The 16,530-nt window shown below is 37.5% G+C and overlaps 1 protein-coding gene across 3 annotated transcripts in view; it reads right to left on the minus strand.

The window, feature by feature from the left end:
* RICTOR (RPTOR independent companion of MTOR complex 2) overlaps window positions 1–16,530 on the minus strand; it is a 75,149-nt gene that overhangs the window by 10,334 nt on the left and 48,285 nt on the right. For all 3 annotated transcript variants that reach the window (XM_084225545.1, XM_084225544.1, XM_084225546.1), the window contains exons 21-32: window positions 15,903–16,102; window positions 14,794–14,920; window positions 13,446–13,610; window positions 12,927–13,003; window positions 12,742–12,820; window positions 11,778–11,887; window positions 8,716–8,803; window positions 7,866–7,958; window positions 6,904–7,010; window positions 6,054–6,283; window positions 4,211–5,240; window positions 547–724 (exon numbers count right to left, since the gene is read on the minus strand). In XM_084225545.1, the coding sequence (XP_084081671.1) occupies window positions 547–724; window positions 4,211–5,240; window positions 6,054–6,283; window positions 6,904–7,010; window positions 7,866–7,958; window positions 8,716–8,803; window positions 11,778–11,887; window positions 12,742–12,820; window positions 12,927–13,003; window positions 13,446–13,610; window positions 14,794–14,920; window positions 15,903–16,102 (2,484 nt within the window). The remainder of the gene's footprint in view (window positions 1–546; window positions 725–4,210; window positions 5,241–6,053; window positions 6,284–6,903; window positions 7,011–7,865; window positions 7,959–8,715; window positions 8,804–11,777; window positions 11,888–12,741; window positions 12,821–12,926; window positions 13,004–13,445; window positions 13,611–14,793; window positions 14,921–15,902; window positions 16,103–16,530) is intronic.

The following is a 16,530-nucleotide window of genomic DNA, read 5'->3' on the forward strand; positions in this document are numbered from 1 at the left end:
AGGGATTTTCTGAGACATTGAAAAGAATCTGTTATAACCCAAATATATATGAAGTTAAGACAATATAATTTAATACTATAATGATATATATAAAAAGAATCTATTATTTAATACAGAGCATGTTATCAGGGAGTTAACTGTGTGATTATGCACGTAATTAATAGGTGGCTGATGAACATGTCAATTATTGGTTGGCTAAAGCAAAATTAACAAATGTGCACAGACTATGCTAATTTTAGTATAAAAGCCAGATGTCAACTAAAAATCTTATGACAGCAAATTTGTCAGCAAAACCACTGTTTAACACTCCTCTAACACTGTCTTTGCCATTATTTGCCTTAACACAAACCAGCCTAGTGATCTTGTATAAAAAAGTCAGAAGAACAGTTAGAAAGAAACTCTAGCCCTCCAAAATGTATTTCTTTAAAGTACCACATGCATTTTTCCTCATTTCTCTAGATTTAATCTATTCTGATGAAAAGGCAACAGCTGACTGCCTTTCAATATGAAAATGCAAATGAACCAAATCAGTTAACACATACATACCTGAAATATTTCGTTGATATCCACCGGGAGAGCAAGGCCAATGTAATCATCAGAGCTACCATAAGTAGCATTAGAAACCATGGAGCGAACAGAGGAGGAACGCTGAAGTGTGTTTTGGTTAATAGGACTTAATAAATCTTCTTTATCTAACGAAGCATAACTTAAAGCTTTCATGAACCTGTAACATTGAAACAAATCACATTTGCAGTTACTCTCTCATTCTGGCACCTTAAAAGTAAAAAGGATGGCTGACACAAAGACCATCCTCATCCTCCCACTGCAGGTCTCAGAGCTTGTTAGGACAAATTACAGCTATAGGCTCACTGCTTTTTCTGCCTCATATTCTCTTGCATGGTTTGGCAGTTCCTGGCAATTCCTTTATAATTCTTGGTACAGGAACTCCAGCCCATCCTGCAAAACCATGCATTTTCTTCGACATTCTAGCTTTGAATATTTACAGCCCAGACACACCCAGTAAAGATTTGGGTTTCTAAACACTTAACTAGCTAATTTTGAAATGTACCTGTGCAATGAACGTGTATTTCCTGGATATTCACAAACTCTGAGCTGAGCAGGCACATCCCTGAAAAGGCACACCTTGAGCATACCAGTGACACACATAAGGAACATTTTTTCTCCCATACTCCAAAGGAGCCACCCAGTAGGGTCACCCAAGCACAGAGGAAGGATTTGCTCAACATGAATGCACAAACAAACTTAAACCTGCACAGTGAGTGGAGCTGACTGACAAATAGCTTGAAGAACCAAGAAAGAAACAGAATGGGAAAATCAGACAGGAGAGAAGAGGCTAAAGAACAAGACCTTACTGCTAACCAGAGCCCTGATAATGAAAATTTCACATTTGACCACCTCTCATTTCCTTTCTCATCAAACAGAAAAACCTAAAAATGTTTCCTGATAACCAATCTATGTAGACGGCCTATATGCATTGTATTAAAGTTTCCTAATAAAGGTGCACCTCAGGAACAGTGAATTTTTATTGCAAATTATGACACACTGGAGGTAAAGTGAACACAGGACTTTTTTACTTTTTGCCTTGGAAGAAGTTTTGTATCCATTTTTTATTTATAAGAGGATCATAAAGTGTCCTCTTATGCCCACAAATGGGATTTAAATTGAGATAAAACTAAATTATCGAAGTTTGACCATGAAAAAAATTATTATGTAATGGAAATGCATAAAATACAGCTGAGTTTCAACAGTTTTCTTGTTGGTAATTCTGACCAATACTATTGACAGTAGCAGTGGACTCACAAAAGAAGTCAAGCCATACTTCAAAAAAACAGGGAAAAGACTTCAGGTTGTGCCAGAGAAAGTTTAGATTGGATACTAAGAAAAACTTCTTCACTCAAAGGGTTGTCAAGCACTGGAACAGTCTGCCCAGGGAAGTAGTTAAGTCACCATCCCTGAAGACATTTAGAAAACGTGTAGATGTGGCACTTAAGGACACAGTTAGTGGAGCACTTGAGTGGGTTGTGTTAATAGCTGGACTCAATATTAAGGGTCTTTTCCAACCTAAATAACTGTGTAATCACGAAACTCAAAAAGTTATTACCTGCATGAAATACTTAGTAATAAAACATTCTACAATTACTCTAAACATGAATTAAAGACAGAAGTTTTAATCCCAAATGTTTGTCCCTGCTTTTCCTAGAAAAACAAACAGACACAGCATTAGTAGTGATAAACACTACCAAGTTGTCATGAAAGAATATCTGCAGGGGATAGCTGAGAGCCACTATCAGGATCCAAAATATGTGCATTAGTGTCTCTGGTTGGTCTTTAAAGACAAAGGTGGGAAGTTTATCCTCACAAAATTTATGCAAAGAAAAGGGCTTTTTAGCCTTCTGAAAAAAAGAACAACTAAAAACATCACAAAAGTAAATCTATGACTGTTAGTTGCTACTAACACATGAATCTGTCAATAAACCATAAATAAAACTTGTCAGAAGACTGACAGAAAAACAGATCTGGCAATTAAAAAGGACAGAATTTTTCTTTCTAGTTTATTTTTAAAAAGCAGCTAAGGACAGTTTTAGCTGGACCAGTAAACATACTCTGAATTTATTTGTAAATATAATCTTAAATTCTACGGACACACTATAACCACCAAGAAAAACACGTGTACTAGTTTCACTGCAGTCTTTCCAATCAATTATAGTAGCAACTAACACAATCTGAATCTCTCTTTGAGTATGCATGTCTGAAATTATTTAACCTTCTCAGAGATACAAGCACTCTAGACATTTCAGTTCGGTGTTAAGCAGGTCAGCTCAAATCCTTGACTCGATCCACTGTCACAAGAGAACATGAACAGCTAAGCACCAGGAATAGACAGTATGACATTGCGTGGAGGATCAAAGTCCAGTGCAGCAAGGCTGCTCTGCACATCAAGGGCATGACTGCAAGGAATGGTAAAACTTTACTTACAGCCATTACAGAACCTGTACTAGGACTAAAATGACACCCACTCATTCCTGCACTAGCACAGGATGCCAATGACATAGCTAGGAATGGCACTTAAATTTCCAGGATAGTGCAGTGTAAGTACTAAATCATCCTTAATCCAACCAACATACTCAGTCTAGCTCTAGCTTACTTGAACAAAGGCATCTTTCATGGCATCTTTCCAGAATTATGCGAAAATACCAACACAGATGCATGTTTCTTTTAATCAGGACATAGACACTCAACTGGGTATGAAGAGGGCAGCTCAAGGACTAAGCATTTGCTTTTTCCACAGTAAGGAGATGACTCATGCACTGGTAGCATCTCCCCCTTCTCGCACTCGAGAAATATTAAGGCAAGAACAGAGATAAAAAAGTGCCTTTTCCATCTCAACAGTAATGTGAAAATCCAATGCTAAAAGATAATGCGAAGGAAAAACGCTAAAAAATGATGTGAAGTAAAAATTTAATACAAGAGCTTTTAAGGGAAGGTTATTAAGCAGTGACTGTTGCAGCTGGGAACAGTGTCAATGTCAAGAGCTAGACATCTTATGTAACTATCTAATTAGTCTTCAGAACATCTAATATTGCTCAAAAATAAAGAGGTGACACTGCCATCTAAAAATAAATGCTATGAGTAAAATCTTTGATCTGCTGTAGCTAAGAAGCCAAACTGACATTCCTATCAGTGGTACCAGTATCTCATCACGGGCCTTAGTGCTGCAGTGAACACAAATATAGCATATTGGCAGGAGGCCCTGTCCTAAAACCTCCCCAAATGACATCGAGAAAATTCTCTTCTGAAATGTACCTCTGACTTCATGGGCAATTTGGTGTGTTTGCAACCTTTAATAATGTTAGCAACTTTAATAACGTTAGCAGTGGAACTGCATTTTTTATATTATAAAAGTTAAAACAGAAAGAAAATGCAATAAAAGGAAACTTTTTCCTTTATCACCAACAGCATTATAAAATGCTGAGCACAGCTATGAAAGCTGGGCTTCTCTGACAGCACTTACGAAGTGGAGAATTATCCTTCTGTTATTCATTTAATATCAGTACTGCTTTCACTAAAGTTATGAATCACCTTGCAACAACTGTCCCTTTAAGGTGAAGATGGAAAAAAAATATTAGGAAGACACTGAAGTTGTGCTTACAACACTGAAGTAAGAAATGCCCACAGAATAATTTCTTACCGGCTTGGGGTTAGTCGAGAATCCAGGCTGCCAGACTTCATGGTGATAGTGTCAGTGAACAGCACATCCTTTGCTGGAGATGCTAGGGCTTCTGAATGAGACAGTGAGGGATGCATCCTCTGCTGCTGCAGGCGCTTCAGTGTAGCATAGCCAAATGCATCTCGAGAACTTGTGTAGCTGAAGTTATAGTCTGCAAGACTTTTTATCGTAGCAAGAGAAGGAGCTTTAAGAGACTGGGCTCTTCTGGGAAGGGTATGAGAAGACCCTGGTGGAACCAGGGATACAGAGTTGGATTTTGAGAGAGGGAGGTGGTTAGACTGTGGTGTTGAACAGTGACTTGGTTTAACTGTCTTTGTGCTTACGACAGTACTCAAACTTCCACAGTCAGTATCTACATTTGCAGTATCCACACCTACAGTCTCCCTTGAAGGGCTAGAGCTCATTGAACTTATGCCACTTGTTGTGGTATCTGTATTGAAACTTAAGCTACGACTCTTGAAATGTGTTTGTGTAGTACCATCTCCAATCAGCCTTTCTTTGCTTGTGTTTTCACGATGAATTTCATTTCCAAGACCTTTTGGTAGCTTCAGATCATTTTCTCCAATATTCTGAGTACAATCAGTATCTTCCACATGCTTACTTCCAACAAAAGAAGTTTCTAATCGTAAAGTCTGGATTTTTGGAACTCTGAAAACAGGGTTCAATTCTTCCCCAGCAGGAAAGTCTATGCTACCACTAGGTTCTGTTACTGTACGATTTCGCCTCAGGCCTGATTTACTGTCAGATGATGTCAGCTTTCCTCCTTTTGGATCACTGCTACTTCTGTGTTTTTTATTAGGTAGAGTAAGAGAATTTAGAATGCGATTTTTCACAAGTCTACTAGAAGAAAAAAAAGGAAAGGGACTACGGTCTTTGTCCTTAGACGGTCCAGGTCTGTCATAAAATATTTGTTCTGCATCTTCAGTAATATCTAGGAAGAAAGTACTGGTGGAAGTACTACCAAAACGGTCATCCTCCATGATGAACATACCTGAAATTATACAAGACTTTGTCTCAAAAACAGGCATTTCTTCCAAGTCTACAAATTATGTTGCAAAATAGGAAGCCATTCTACAGAAGCTCAAGTGAGAGTCTCTGCAATCTACTGGAACTTTAATTCTTCTTTTTTTTCTGCAGAACTCCATGCAAATTAGCTATTTTGAGGAGTAGCTGGCCTGAAGATTTCCCTGCTTCAAAAGAAAAGCCACACTGTCTTATTTCAGTGCAAACATCCAGCTACTAGGATCACCACCTAAGAATTCCTTTAATGATACCTAAATATAGTGTATTTCTTAATTTGAATTCCAAGTATCCACAGAAAAAGTAAAATGCATTAGGTACTTGAAATACACAATAATTTAAATACAGAAAAATTCTGTGTGTGTGTGTGTGTACACCCAGAGAACATAAACACTTATTCCTTTGAGGACAACCAAGTGTATCTTTATACCTAAGCATGGTGGTTGGTTTCTGTAGCATTTTAAAACAAATGGCCATGACTCAACATAAAACTAAATAACTTATCCTCATGTTAAAATTTTTCTTCTACACCAAGGGTGAAGCTAAGACACTGTTTTACTCCCTCTGACTTGTCTGCATCTCTCTGAATGGACACAACCGTCCTATTGCTTGTACTGTTTTACTGCAAGACCACCTTTACTCTATTGGTCTGTACCTCATCCTATCAGACCATTGATAACAACACCAAAATGCTGTTTGTGGTGGGCTGGGCTCTTTGCAGGTATTTTTTGTTGGCTTGATAATTTTTCTCCTGTTTTCTTGTTTTGGTGTTCTGGTTACTTACTTGACGGAGCAGATTCACTTTCACTGTTGTGCCTTGAACTGGTAGACTCAGAGTTCAAGCTAAGAGTGCTTGGTATAGAAGAAAGTTCATTGCAGAGCTGCTCCATGTCATCAGGAACCACTGGCCAAGGCTGTCTACGACTGTGTCTCACTGCATCCCAGTTGTGATGCTTCAAAATGTCACATCCTTGTTTAGTTTTGGCTATTAGACCAAGCACGTAGACACAGGTTCTGTATTTAATGTATATATAGAGAAAAGAGCAACAATAATAGCACCTAATTTAACTAAACTTACTTGATATTTGAAAGGAAACAACTTCAAAGCAATTCAGCAGAAACTTCACAAAACTGACAAATAGTATACTGTTGATTTTAATTTGCAAATCAATGCAAGCTCGGGAAATTCATTCATATATCTGAGAACAAGATACTAGTAAAAATTAAAAATTATCACAAGAGCCTGGTTACATAAAGTAGAAAAAGCACATTTTGAAAAAAAGGCCAAGCATTTATGTAGTAGCAATATTAGACAAAATACCATCTATTTATGCTTTTAAATAGTTAAAAAATATTGAATAAAAAAGATGGAATAATAAATTCTCACAGAGATATAAACAGCCAAATATTTTGTTTTACAGAACAGGAGAAAAGTAGTATCCATCTTTTTTTAAAGATTTGTTTACAGCATGTTTTTTCAGACTTCCTACACAGTTCTGCAGTTGCACAGAACCAAGACTGATACTCCAACATCAGTGACTTTAATAGCTGGTTTCCAATAAAGTACAAATCTCTACTCATGTAAATAAGGTAAAGCTATCTGAAAATTTTATGTATGTATCAGATACACATACCCTCTAACAGAAAGAACCTCACAATGTTGAGCGAGTGCCATTATATCAGGAATTACATTCTCCTCTTGAAGCAAGTTAAGACCCCAATTCGATGATCCGATATTGCCCTGGAATGAAATTTGTCAAATAAATTTTGACCTTAATATGATCTACAGCACTATCCATGTAAAGCTTTGACAATTTTGTTTGTTGGTAGTAGAGTTTAAAGCCACATCTTCTCAAAGTAGATGAAAGATCTGAGCACCCTTTCTGGCATTTCCTAGCTGTGCTAATACAAAAAAGCACTCAGCACACCTCGTATAATACCTAAAGCTACTCAAAGTTAGAACTACTATCTATTCTTCATTTAAAAGTTCTACTATAGCCTGCAGCATGATCTTGGTTTATTCATTTTACATTCCTCTTATGTAGGCATCTTGTTACATACCTACAGTATCTTCCACTAACAGTCACCTTGGACAAGTTCTAAAATTAACTTTGGGGAAGACAAGAAGCACATTTAGGAGTGTAGCTTGGACACACACGAACATTAGGTTTTTGCCTGTCCCAAGTACCAGTGCATCATGACCACATGGATGAATACTGGCAGCCAACTTCCCTGCAGAAACATTAGGGACTACCACAGCAACGTTGAACTCAGACCACGGCAATTTTTAACTTGTAACTATCAATACCATACTAATATTCATATGGCAATGTGTTATTTGTTAAAAAGAAAAAAAGACCATGTGATTATTAAAAACCTCAGTTTTTAATACAGTTGCAGTGAACCATCTTCAACTGCAAGTATCACTAATGAACAAAATGCTAACTTGAAAAAATCACGCATTTTTTTAAAAAAAACCCTCATTTTTTATTTTTGTGGAATTTTGCTTAGGTTTTTAAGAATCAACAGTTATAATTGAACTAAACAACTCAGTAAAATATATATTACTGCAAAACTCAGTAAATATATTACTAACCAAGGCCCAAAGGGCTGCTTTCAGCTGCTTAATTCCTTCCCACTTATCCAGCATTGGAGAACGAACAGTGTAACTAAGATCTGTAACAATACTCTAAAGGAGAAAAACAGAAGAAGAAAAAACTAAGTTGAAAATTAATAGGAGACTTCAGCCAAACAGGTTCTCTTGCAATTATAGCAGAAGTTAAAGCAATAATTTAAATCATGCTCTCTAGAAAGACAGTGGTAATTCTGGAATAATAACCGTAAATTAACAGCAGTGATAATGCAAAGGAAAATTTTAATGAAATCATGGATTGTATGAAGTTATTTCAGATATTATAAGGATGATAGATTAGTCAAGCTAACACACACAACATATACACTTTCTCTTGAACTATTCAAAGTGCATTGTCAATTCATTAAATCATTTTACCAACCCACATCAAAAGTGAATTTAAGCAATTATGGCCTAGGATTTGTTTTCTTAGATTTTCAAAATATTAGAAAGATTTTATTCCCTCATGTCCCTCATTTCTGTATGCGCAAAAGGACAGGCATAGTTTTACCTCCTGTATAACTGTCAATATACAACACACAGAGACTAACAATTTTTTCTATTTATGAATTTGCTCCCCATGCTAAGATTTTGCTAGCCATTTTAAGAAAAATGTTGCAATGTATTCTGGTGATACTTCAGTGTGAGGAAGGAATTTTACGATTAGATGTCAAAGACCATTTTCACAACTTAGAACTCATAATCAACTTCTTCTGCAATGCCTATTTAAATGCCATGTCTTTTTAAACCTTTTTTCAAAAGGTTTATAATGATCTTTAAAATATTTCAAGTTAAAAATTATTATGATCCTCACCTGAGACTCCAATAAATGGCAGCCTGTTTTATGGTGCACCAGTTGGCCATAAAGGTGAACGGGCAGGTAGACATGTGGTCGCTGTAATCTGGCAGAAAGAGAAACATACATAGGTTTCCCAGCACTTCAAATATTTTATTCTAAAATAAATTACACTGCAATGTAATACAATGACTTACCCTTGATTTATTTTCAAACAGAGAATTCTTTTGAGAAATTTAAAAAGGAACAAACTGTTTCAATTGGAAGGATGTACAACAATCATCTAATCCAACTGCTAGACCACTTTAGGGCTGACTGGAAGTTAAAGCTTTTATTAAGCACTGTCCAAATGCTTCTCAAACACTAACAGACTTGGGGCATCAACCATGTTTCCAGGACGCCTGTTCTTCTGTGTGACCACCCTCAACACTTGCGGTAAGGAAATGCTTCCTAATATCCAGTCTGAACCTCTCCTGCTTTAGCTCTGAACTATTCCTGTGCATCCTGCCCCTGGATGCAGGGAGAAGAGCTCAGCACCTCCCGGTGCCCTTCCCCTCCCCATGAAGCTGCAGAAAGCAGTGAGGTCACACCTCAGCCTCCTTTTCTATAAAGTGGACAAGCCCAAAGACTTCAGCTGCTCCTCACAGGAGCTTCCATCTCTGTTTCCCTCCTCGGGATGCACGGCAGGACCTTCCCACCCTCCTCCACCCGCAGGGCCCGGCGGGCCCGGTGAGGCCGCCCCGAGGCCGAGCCCAGCGGGACCCTCCCCTCCCCGGGCCGGCCGCGCCGCGCTCGGCGCTCTGCGATGGCTTCGGCCTCGGGGCTGCCCGGGCACTGCTGAGCCGCCCCGAGCCTCCCTGTGCCCCGTGTTTCTCCTTCCCAGGTGCACAATTCAGCATTTGGACTTGACACATTTCACCCCATTTAAGATTGCTCAGTGCTCCAATCTATCCAGATCCCTCTGCAAGGCCTCTTGTCCCTCAATAGAATCCACAGCACCTCCCAGTCTGCATCATCAGCAAACCTGCTACTGGTGCGCTCACCTCCAGCACTGATACAGAACTGACGCTGGAATGGAGCCCTGAGGAACACTACCCACATGAGCAGTCAGCAACCAAATGTTGCCCCATTTACTACAACCCTTTGGGCTCAGTCCCTCAGCCAGTTCTTCACCTACTACACCATGAACCTGCTCATCCCACAGGTCAACAACTTGTCCAGAAGGACACTGTAAAGGACAGCATCAAAAATCTTACCAAGATCCAGGAAAACAACATCCACCACTTTCCCCTTCACCCTACTGGGTGACCTTACCACAGAAGGCTAACAACTTACTTAAAGAAAACCTTCCCTTTGTGAATTCATGCTAACTGTGCCTGATGAATGCATTGTTTTTCAAATACCTTTCAACAATACCCAGTATAATCTTCTACATAATTTTTCCATGAACTGAGGTTAGACTAATAGGTCTTTACCTCTCTGGGTCTTCCCTTATGTGCTTCTTGCAAACTGGAATAAACCGGCTAGATTCCAGTCAGGGACTGGCTAGTGCCAGCAGGGACTTCCCTAGCCTCACAAGACTTTTGGCAGATAAGAGATGGGTCCTGACACAACATCTGCTAGTGCCTTTAGAACTGGTGGGTTAGTACTGATGAGGCTAGTCCCTCAGCCGGGTGGGAACCAGGCCCCATGACCTGGTGAACATTCAGCTGATACAGACGGTCCCTTACAATGTTAGTGTCCACAAATGGAAAGCCACAGTTTCCACATTTGTGGCTCAGAGAACCAGGCAGCACCAGGTCAATCAATATTGCTAAAGACTGAGACAAAAAACCACATAAAATTTAAATTAATCTCTCTTTTTTCTTCACCCCTGTAAGTCAGGTGACCATCTTCAGCAAGAACTGATGCAGTGTTTTCTTCAGACGTCCTCTTTCCTGTTGTGTGACAGAACACTGTTCAGCTTCAGTCCTAAATGAGCTTTGGCCTTTTGTGCCTTCTTTCTGCTTATGTGAATCATAGTTTTGTAGTCCTTCCTGTGAAGGGTGACCTTCTAGAGATCATTTAACTTCCTTTTCCTCCAGAGCTCCATGAGGAGTTCCCTGTTCAGCCAAGGTGGTCTTCTGTCCCGCTTGCTTGACTTAAATCATGGGATTGCGTACTCCTTGCCTACTTCTAAAAGACAGATCCTAAAGATGGACCAGCACTTCTGGACTCCTGGGCCTCAAAAATGTACTCTGCTAAAGCAGCACCCAAGGGTACCTCCCCTGAAGCCCTGAGTAGCAACTCTGCTGTGCTTTTTCTCATTACATTGAAAATTTTAAACTTAACCATGCCATGATCACTGTGGCCTAGAGAACCTCCCCTCCATCACATCTCCCACAAGCCCTACATTCACAAACAGCAAGTTGAGGAGGGCATCTTTCCTAGTTGGCTCACTGAGTATCTCTCCTACAGACTTTCTCCCACTGAGAATTTCCAAGGCTGCTTGTCATTATTTGCAGTTGATGCCTGGAAGTTGACATCTTCCACAGGAAGCCCATAAGAACAAGAGCTACTGATCCAGAAGTTTCTCCTACTTGTCTATAGAATGACTCATCAGTACTAACATCCTGTCTGAGCAATCAGTAGCAGACACCCACTACATCACTCTTTGTTTTCCATCCCCTTAATCCTCACCTAGAGGTTCTAAACTACATCAACCCTAACTGTAAGGGCTGTATAATCAAACCTCTTCCTTAAATAGTGTGACACATTTTTCTGCCTATCCCTGCTGAAAAGCCTGTAACCCTCCATTCCAGCACTCTAGTCATGGCACTCAATCCACCAAGTCTAAATAAAATTAATTCTAAAAGCTCTAAAATGAATTATATAAAAGCTCTGAAATATATTAAAACTCCGAGAGCTAAGCAAAGCATCCAGTTCACTCTCTGTGTTTCTTATACTGTGCTGATGTACTGCTCCAGGAACATAACAAAATGAAATCCTGTTGGTACCTCTTTCCCTCATACATTTCAGTTTACAGCTCTCCTGATCAGTCCCCCCAGCTTGTGCCTCGGAATGTTTTTTCCCAAATTTACCTTTGGTTGCTCCGACGAACATAGTTATCCCCATCAACAGGTTTGCGGTATGTTGTAAGTGCTTCATTAAGTTGTTCTTCAATCAACTCAACATATTTTAAGTTATATTCCTGTACGAAAACAGAGGAGGGTTGACACAGTACATTTAGTGGTTTATGGTGTTACAGCCTGAGACTTTATAAAGAAGAAATAATTGAGGAAGGTTCCTTAAGAAAGACTGAATATTTTTATGATCTGAAGGTGGGGCTCAAGAAAAAGAATGCACTTCACGCATATAATGAGTTTGCAAGTCAACAATTGATTTCATAATTATTTTAGGAAATTTGTTAAAAAAGGAAGAAAGAAATATGACACATATGACACACTCCATTTAAATAGATCATCATGCATTTCAGTACACCTTGAGAAGTGACACATAAACCACTAAAAGAGTTGCCAACAGGAATGAGACCAATGTCTTACAATCAATTACAAAACCAAAGTAACATATGAAGAGTTTAATTCAAGTTATGACAATAATTAATTTTTCTGAATGGTCTTGTATTCCTCTTTACTTCCTAACATCATCAGCCAATTCTGTCTTCATGCGCTCTAGGTTAAACTTTAATTACCAGAGGTAACAGGTATCTTGAAAAGCAGCATTAGTTTACACACTTCTCTACATAACGACCTTCCACAGCAACCTATTTTAGAAGGTCACTACACTTCTGAAATATTTGCTGAAATACCAAAACTATGTAAAGGTCTTGGTAAATTAAAATCACATATGTACAGAGAAGCTATGGAACTCAAAGTCTCTGTCAACCTTTACCAGAAAAACGTTATATCACTGATACAATAAATGTAATTGCACAAGCTTTACAGGTAAATTAAAATGCAATAATTTTTAAGAATATCTGTTCTCAATCTGCATATTTACACCATTTCTCCTAATATCTGGCAAATACTTTCTTCTTAGCATTACCTTTTGCCACTTTTCCATCTGTTTTGTTACATAACCTCTTTCATTTAGATAAGAAAACCCCTTTGGGATGGACAGAAATCTGTAAAAAAAATAAAAATCAGACAGTTAATATTGTAATTTAAACAACTCCCAGAATCTGAATTTGTTTCCACAATGTGAAGTCAAACAGCCTATTCAACATTTACCTTAGGAGTAGAAGCAAACCCTTGTCTCCAAGATGAGAAAGAGCTGGTTTCATTTGGATAAGGGCATGAAGATTGGCCTAAAATAATTAAGAACACATAAAGAGTATTTGAGCATAATTATAATTCTGAAAATGATCAGCAATAATTACAACACTCTGCCTGCAATGAAACAGCAAGTTTTTCACAAGTATCAAATACTAACTTAATCCTAGTATGATCAATTTTAGGTATCTTCTGTCATTAAATATAAATTATTTCACAAGAAGTATAATGAATAAAATAAGTTGCAATTCATATTTAAATACAGGCATAACCCAGAAGTCTATGTTTTCTTGTAAGTAATATGCAGTAGTTTAATCAAAGGGGTCTTATAAGCTATTTTAAGTCCATCAATGACAATTCAAAAAGGAAACCATCAGTACCTTCTTGCCTATTTGTACTTTGCTACTAGGGAAGGGGGTGGGGAAAAGCTTAAGAGCAGCATACAAAAAAGAGGTTAAAAAGAGAAGGGATGCTCACCTTGTCTTCACACGCCTCATCTAGAATATCAAGTGCCTCAGAAGAAATAGTTTTATTTTTATCATGTAACTGGGTCACCAGTAACTCAATCCCCCAGTTGCTGAAGAACTCTACATTAGCTCTCAGCAACACTCTTAAGTGTTTTGTTGCGTACAACCTGCAGCTCTGTAAAGTAAAGAAAATGTTTTCTTGAATGGAAGAAAAATAACTAACACAGTTAATGATTTATAACTTCTAAAAGTACCTTTCAATTACTGCATTTTGCAACAAGCAACTGTGATGCACACCTTATCTATTAAAATTGCAGTTTATTAGAGAGCTATTTTTATCTTAGCAAAGGGAAAACTGAATCTAAGATCACAAGTAAATTGGTCATTGTAAGTGTCCAATCCTACATCTTTTATTATTGCATCATTATGTCTTTTGAGGATAATTTAGAAACAAGTAAAAAAAATTATAGTCAGTAGGGAGCTTCATCTCTCAATGAGTCATGCCTTCAAACCCAAGTATCTTCATTACTTTCAGAATCCACTCTATCCATAAGAATCATCATATCTTTGACAGTGTCAGAGAATATTCTCAATGTATGTCCTCCTCTTCCAAAATACAGTAGGACATTTAAAGCTAGTACTACATTTTTCTCTCTTGCATCTATTCTAGAACACATTCTGTCTGTTCAGAGAACAAAAACAACTTCATTTGAAGTAATGAACATTCTTTCCTAGTTGCATTTCAAGTTCTTAATTGTCATCTATCTCCCTGACATCAGTGATTGCTTGTCTAACGTTACCTTAAAAATTAAGTTTCCTCTCCCAAATCCACGTAACTATATTTTTTATCCCCTTCCACCTTCTTTGATTCAGAAGAACACATCCCAATGCCTACCTTTGAACCAACCCCTCATTCCAGCAGCTATAGCATCTACTTTGTTCCAACACGAACTAACCTCGATCATTATCACAACAGTGTCTCCTAGAAGGCTAACGTGCTTAGTGCTGCTAGAAATACAGATTTCTGTTTGTAATAGCAATGTCTTCACAATTTACTTAAGATGCCACTGACCTAAACAATCACATTACACTTAATTATACATATCAAGACTTTAGACCCTATCTGACGTGAGAGAAAGTTGTATTTGAAGGACTTAATTTCTTGAGCAAAAATACAATATAGGGTATGAAGTTCACAACGTATTTAAAAGCTACACTTGTAGGAGGTTAATTTCTCTCAATACAAAATTAGGAACCTTTTTCATATATAACAGCTAAAAATAAAGTCATACACATTGAATAACAAAATAAATGTGTAGAGGGCATTAACAATGGAATACAAGTTGAACTGAACTTACATCAGTAGCTGCTGTCAGAATTTTAGAAAGGATGACTCTTGCCAATCCATCTCTGCTATAATCCAGACTAGAAACAGTCAGTTTTAACAAGTGATCTTGATTCTTCAAAGAACAAAGATTAAGAAGACTGGAGGCATGGAAGGGGAGGAGGAAGGAAATAAAATTAGTATTTGAATCCACTGGAACCATTGATAATTTAAACTTAAGTACTTTGAATTATACTTTTATTACTATAAATGCAATATACAAAGTATGTTCTTGTATGAAACTGCGTAATTTTAAATTGTTATAACTATAAAGTCAAAAAGGGATGAAATAATGCACTGAATTGCAAGGGAAAAACCTCAAACCAACATCTTTTATAATTGCCCTGCAAAAATTTGTCAGCATAATAAGTGATTATCAGTATAAAAATAAATGCTCACAAAGCTCTGTGAACAATTCTTCATTTTAAAACTTTGTGTATAAAGCTTACCATTAAGTTAATAGGACTAACTGTCTAGATTTTGTGTATTACGTTTTCTAAAGCCAGTAAAAAGCTTGCTTTCTAAAAATCAACAAAATCAACAATAAAAGATAAAAAGGAGTACATTAAAACACTTGCATTTTGACTTCAAGTTCATTATATGTTGATAAACTAGTAGTAGTCACCAGCTGATTTATTCCCAAAGGAACCTAAGTTTGTTCGTACTTGAACAAAGTTTTGAGCTTCAGAACTCCATTCAAATTTACGGGAGTGAAGTTTTAAGTGCAACATACATCAGCATTTCACAAATAGTATGGTACCTTCCATTTTTTCATGGTTTGTGTGTTTTTAGTTTTGTTTATTTTTCTACTTCCCCATGCTGCGTTTTTCACACCCTATAATCCTTCCGGATACTCATCTCTGTCACATAGGTGTGGATAGGAAAAAGTAAACCGTCTATCACCTCTGTCTGCTTAGTAAAGACAGACTAGAAGACTTCAGAAGAAAAATGGGGACCTCTACTTGTAACTACATCAAAATAACCTTAAAGTTTACAGCTTTGCAGATGGTGGCCCTCACACAGTTTAGAATTTGCATAACTACTACACTGCAAGTACAACTCAAAGCAAATAAAAGCACTCACCACTGAAAAACATTACATTTTTCAAGCATTTTCACTCCATGAGGGTGACAAGATAAAGTACCAAAAAACAGGAAGTAGTGCTGGCTAAGGGTATTTAGTAACCCATTATTCTGAAGACTACGTTCAGGTTTCATGCCTGATGAAGAGTTCAGCCAAAGTACAATATCTTTAACCAATTCCTCCAGGTAACCTTGTCCATCCTAGCAAAATAAAGAGGAATAGCATCTGTTAGTAACAGAAATGTGAAACTCACTACTTTAAATTTCTTAAAATGTACAAACACAATACAGACACAAACTAGAAATGCAGACTGGAAAACATTTCATACTAAAGAATAAGTTTCAAGGCAAATAAAAGGAGCTAAGCATGGAGACATCTTAGGATTAGTTCTCTCCTTTCAGAAAAAGGACAAAGTATTATTCAATGACATTTTCCTCTGACCTAAGGCATAAAAGTCTTTAGCACAAAAGAAAGATCTCGAAAAGGAAGGTTATACGCAGCACGGATAATTAAAAAAAATCCTTCGAACGCTAAGATGCATTTAACAAAGCTGTATTTAATAAAACTTCTACATAAGCATGGCCATCTTCCTCAATATTTCACATTTTATTTCTTAATTACACTGATG

The sequence above is a fragment of the Fringilla coelebs genome (assembly GCF_963513975.1).
Source record: "Fringilla coelebs genome assembly, chromosome: Z".
NCBI lineage: Eukaryota > Metazoa > Chordata > Aves > Passeriformes > Fringillidae > Fringilla > Fringilla coelebs.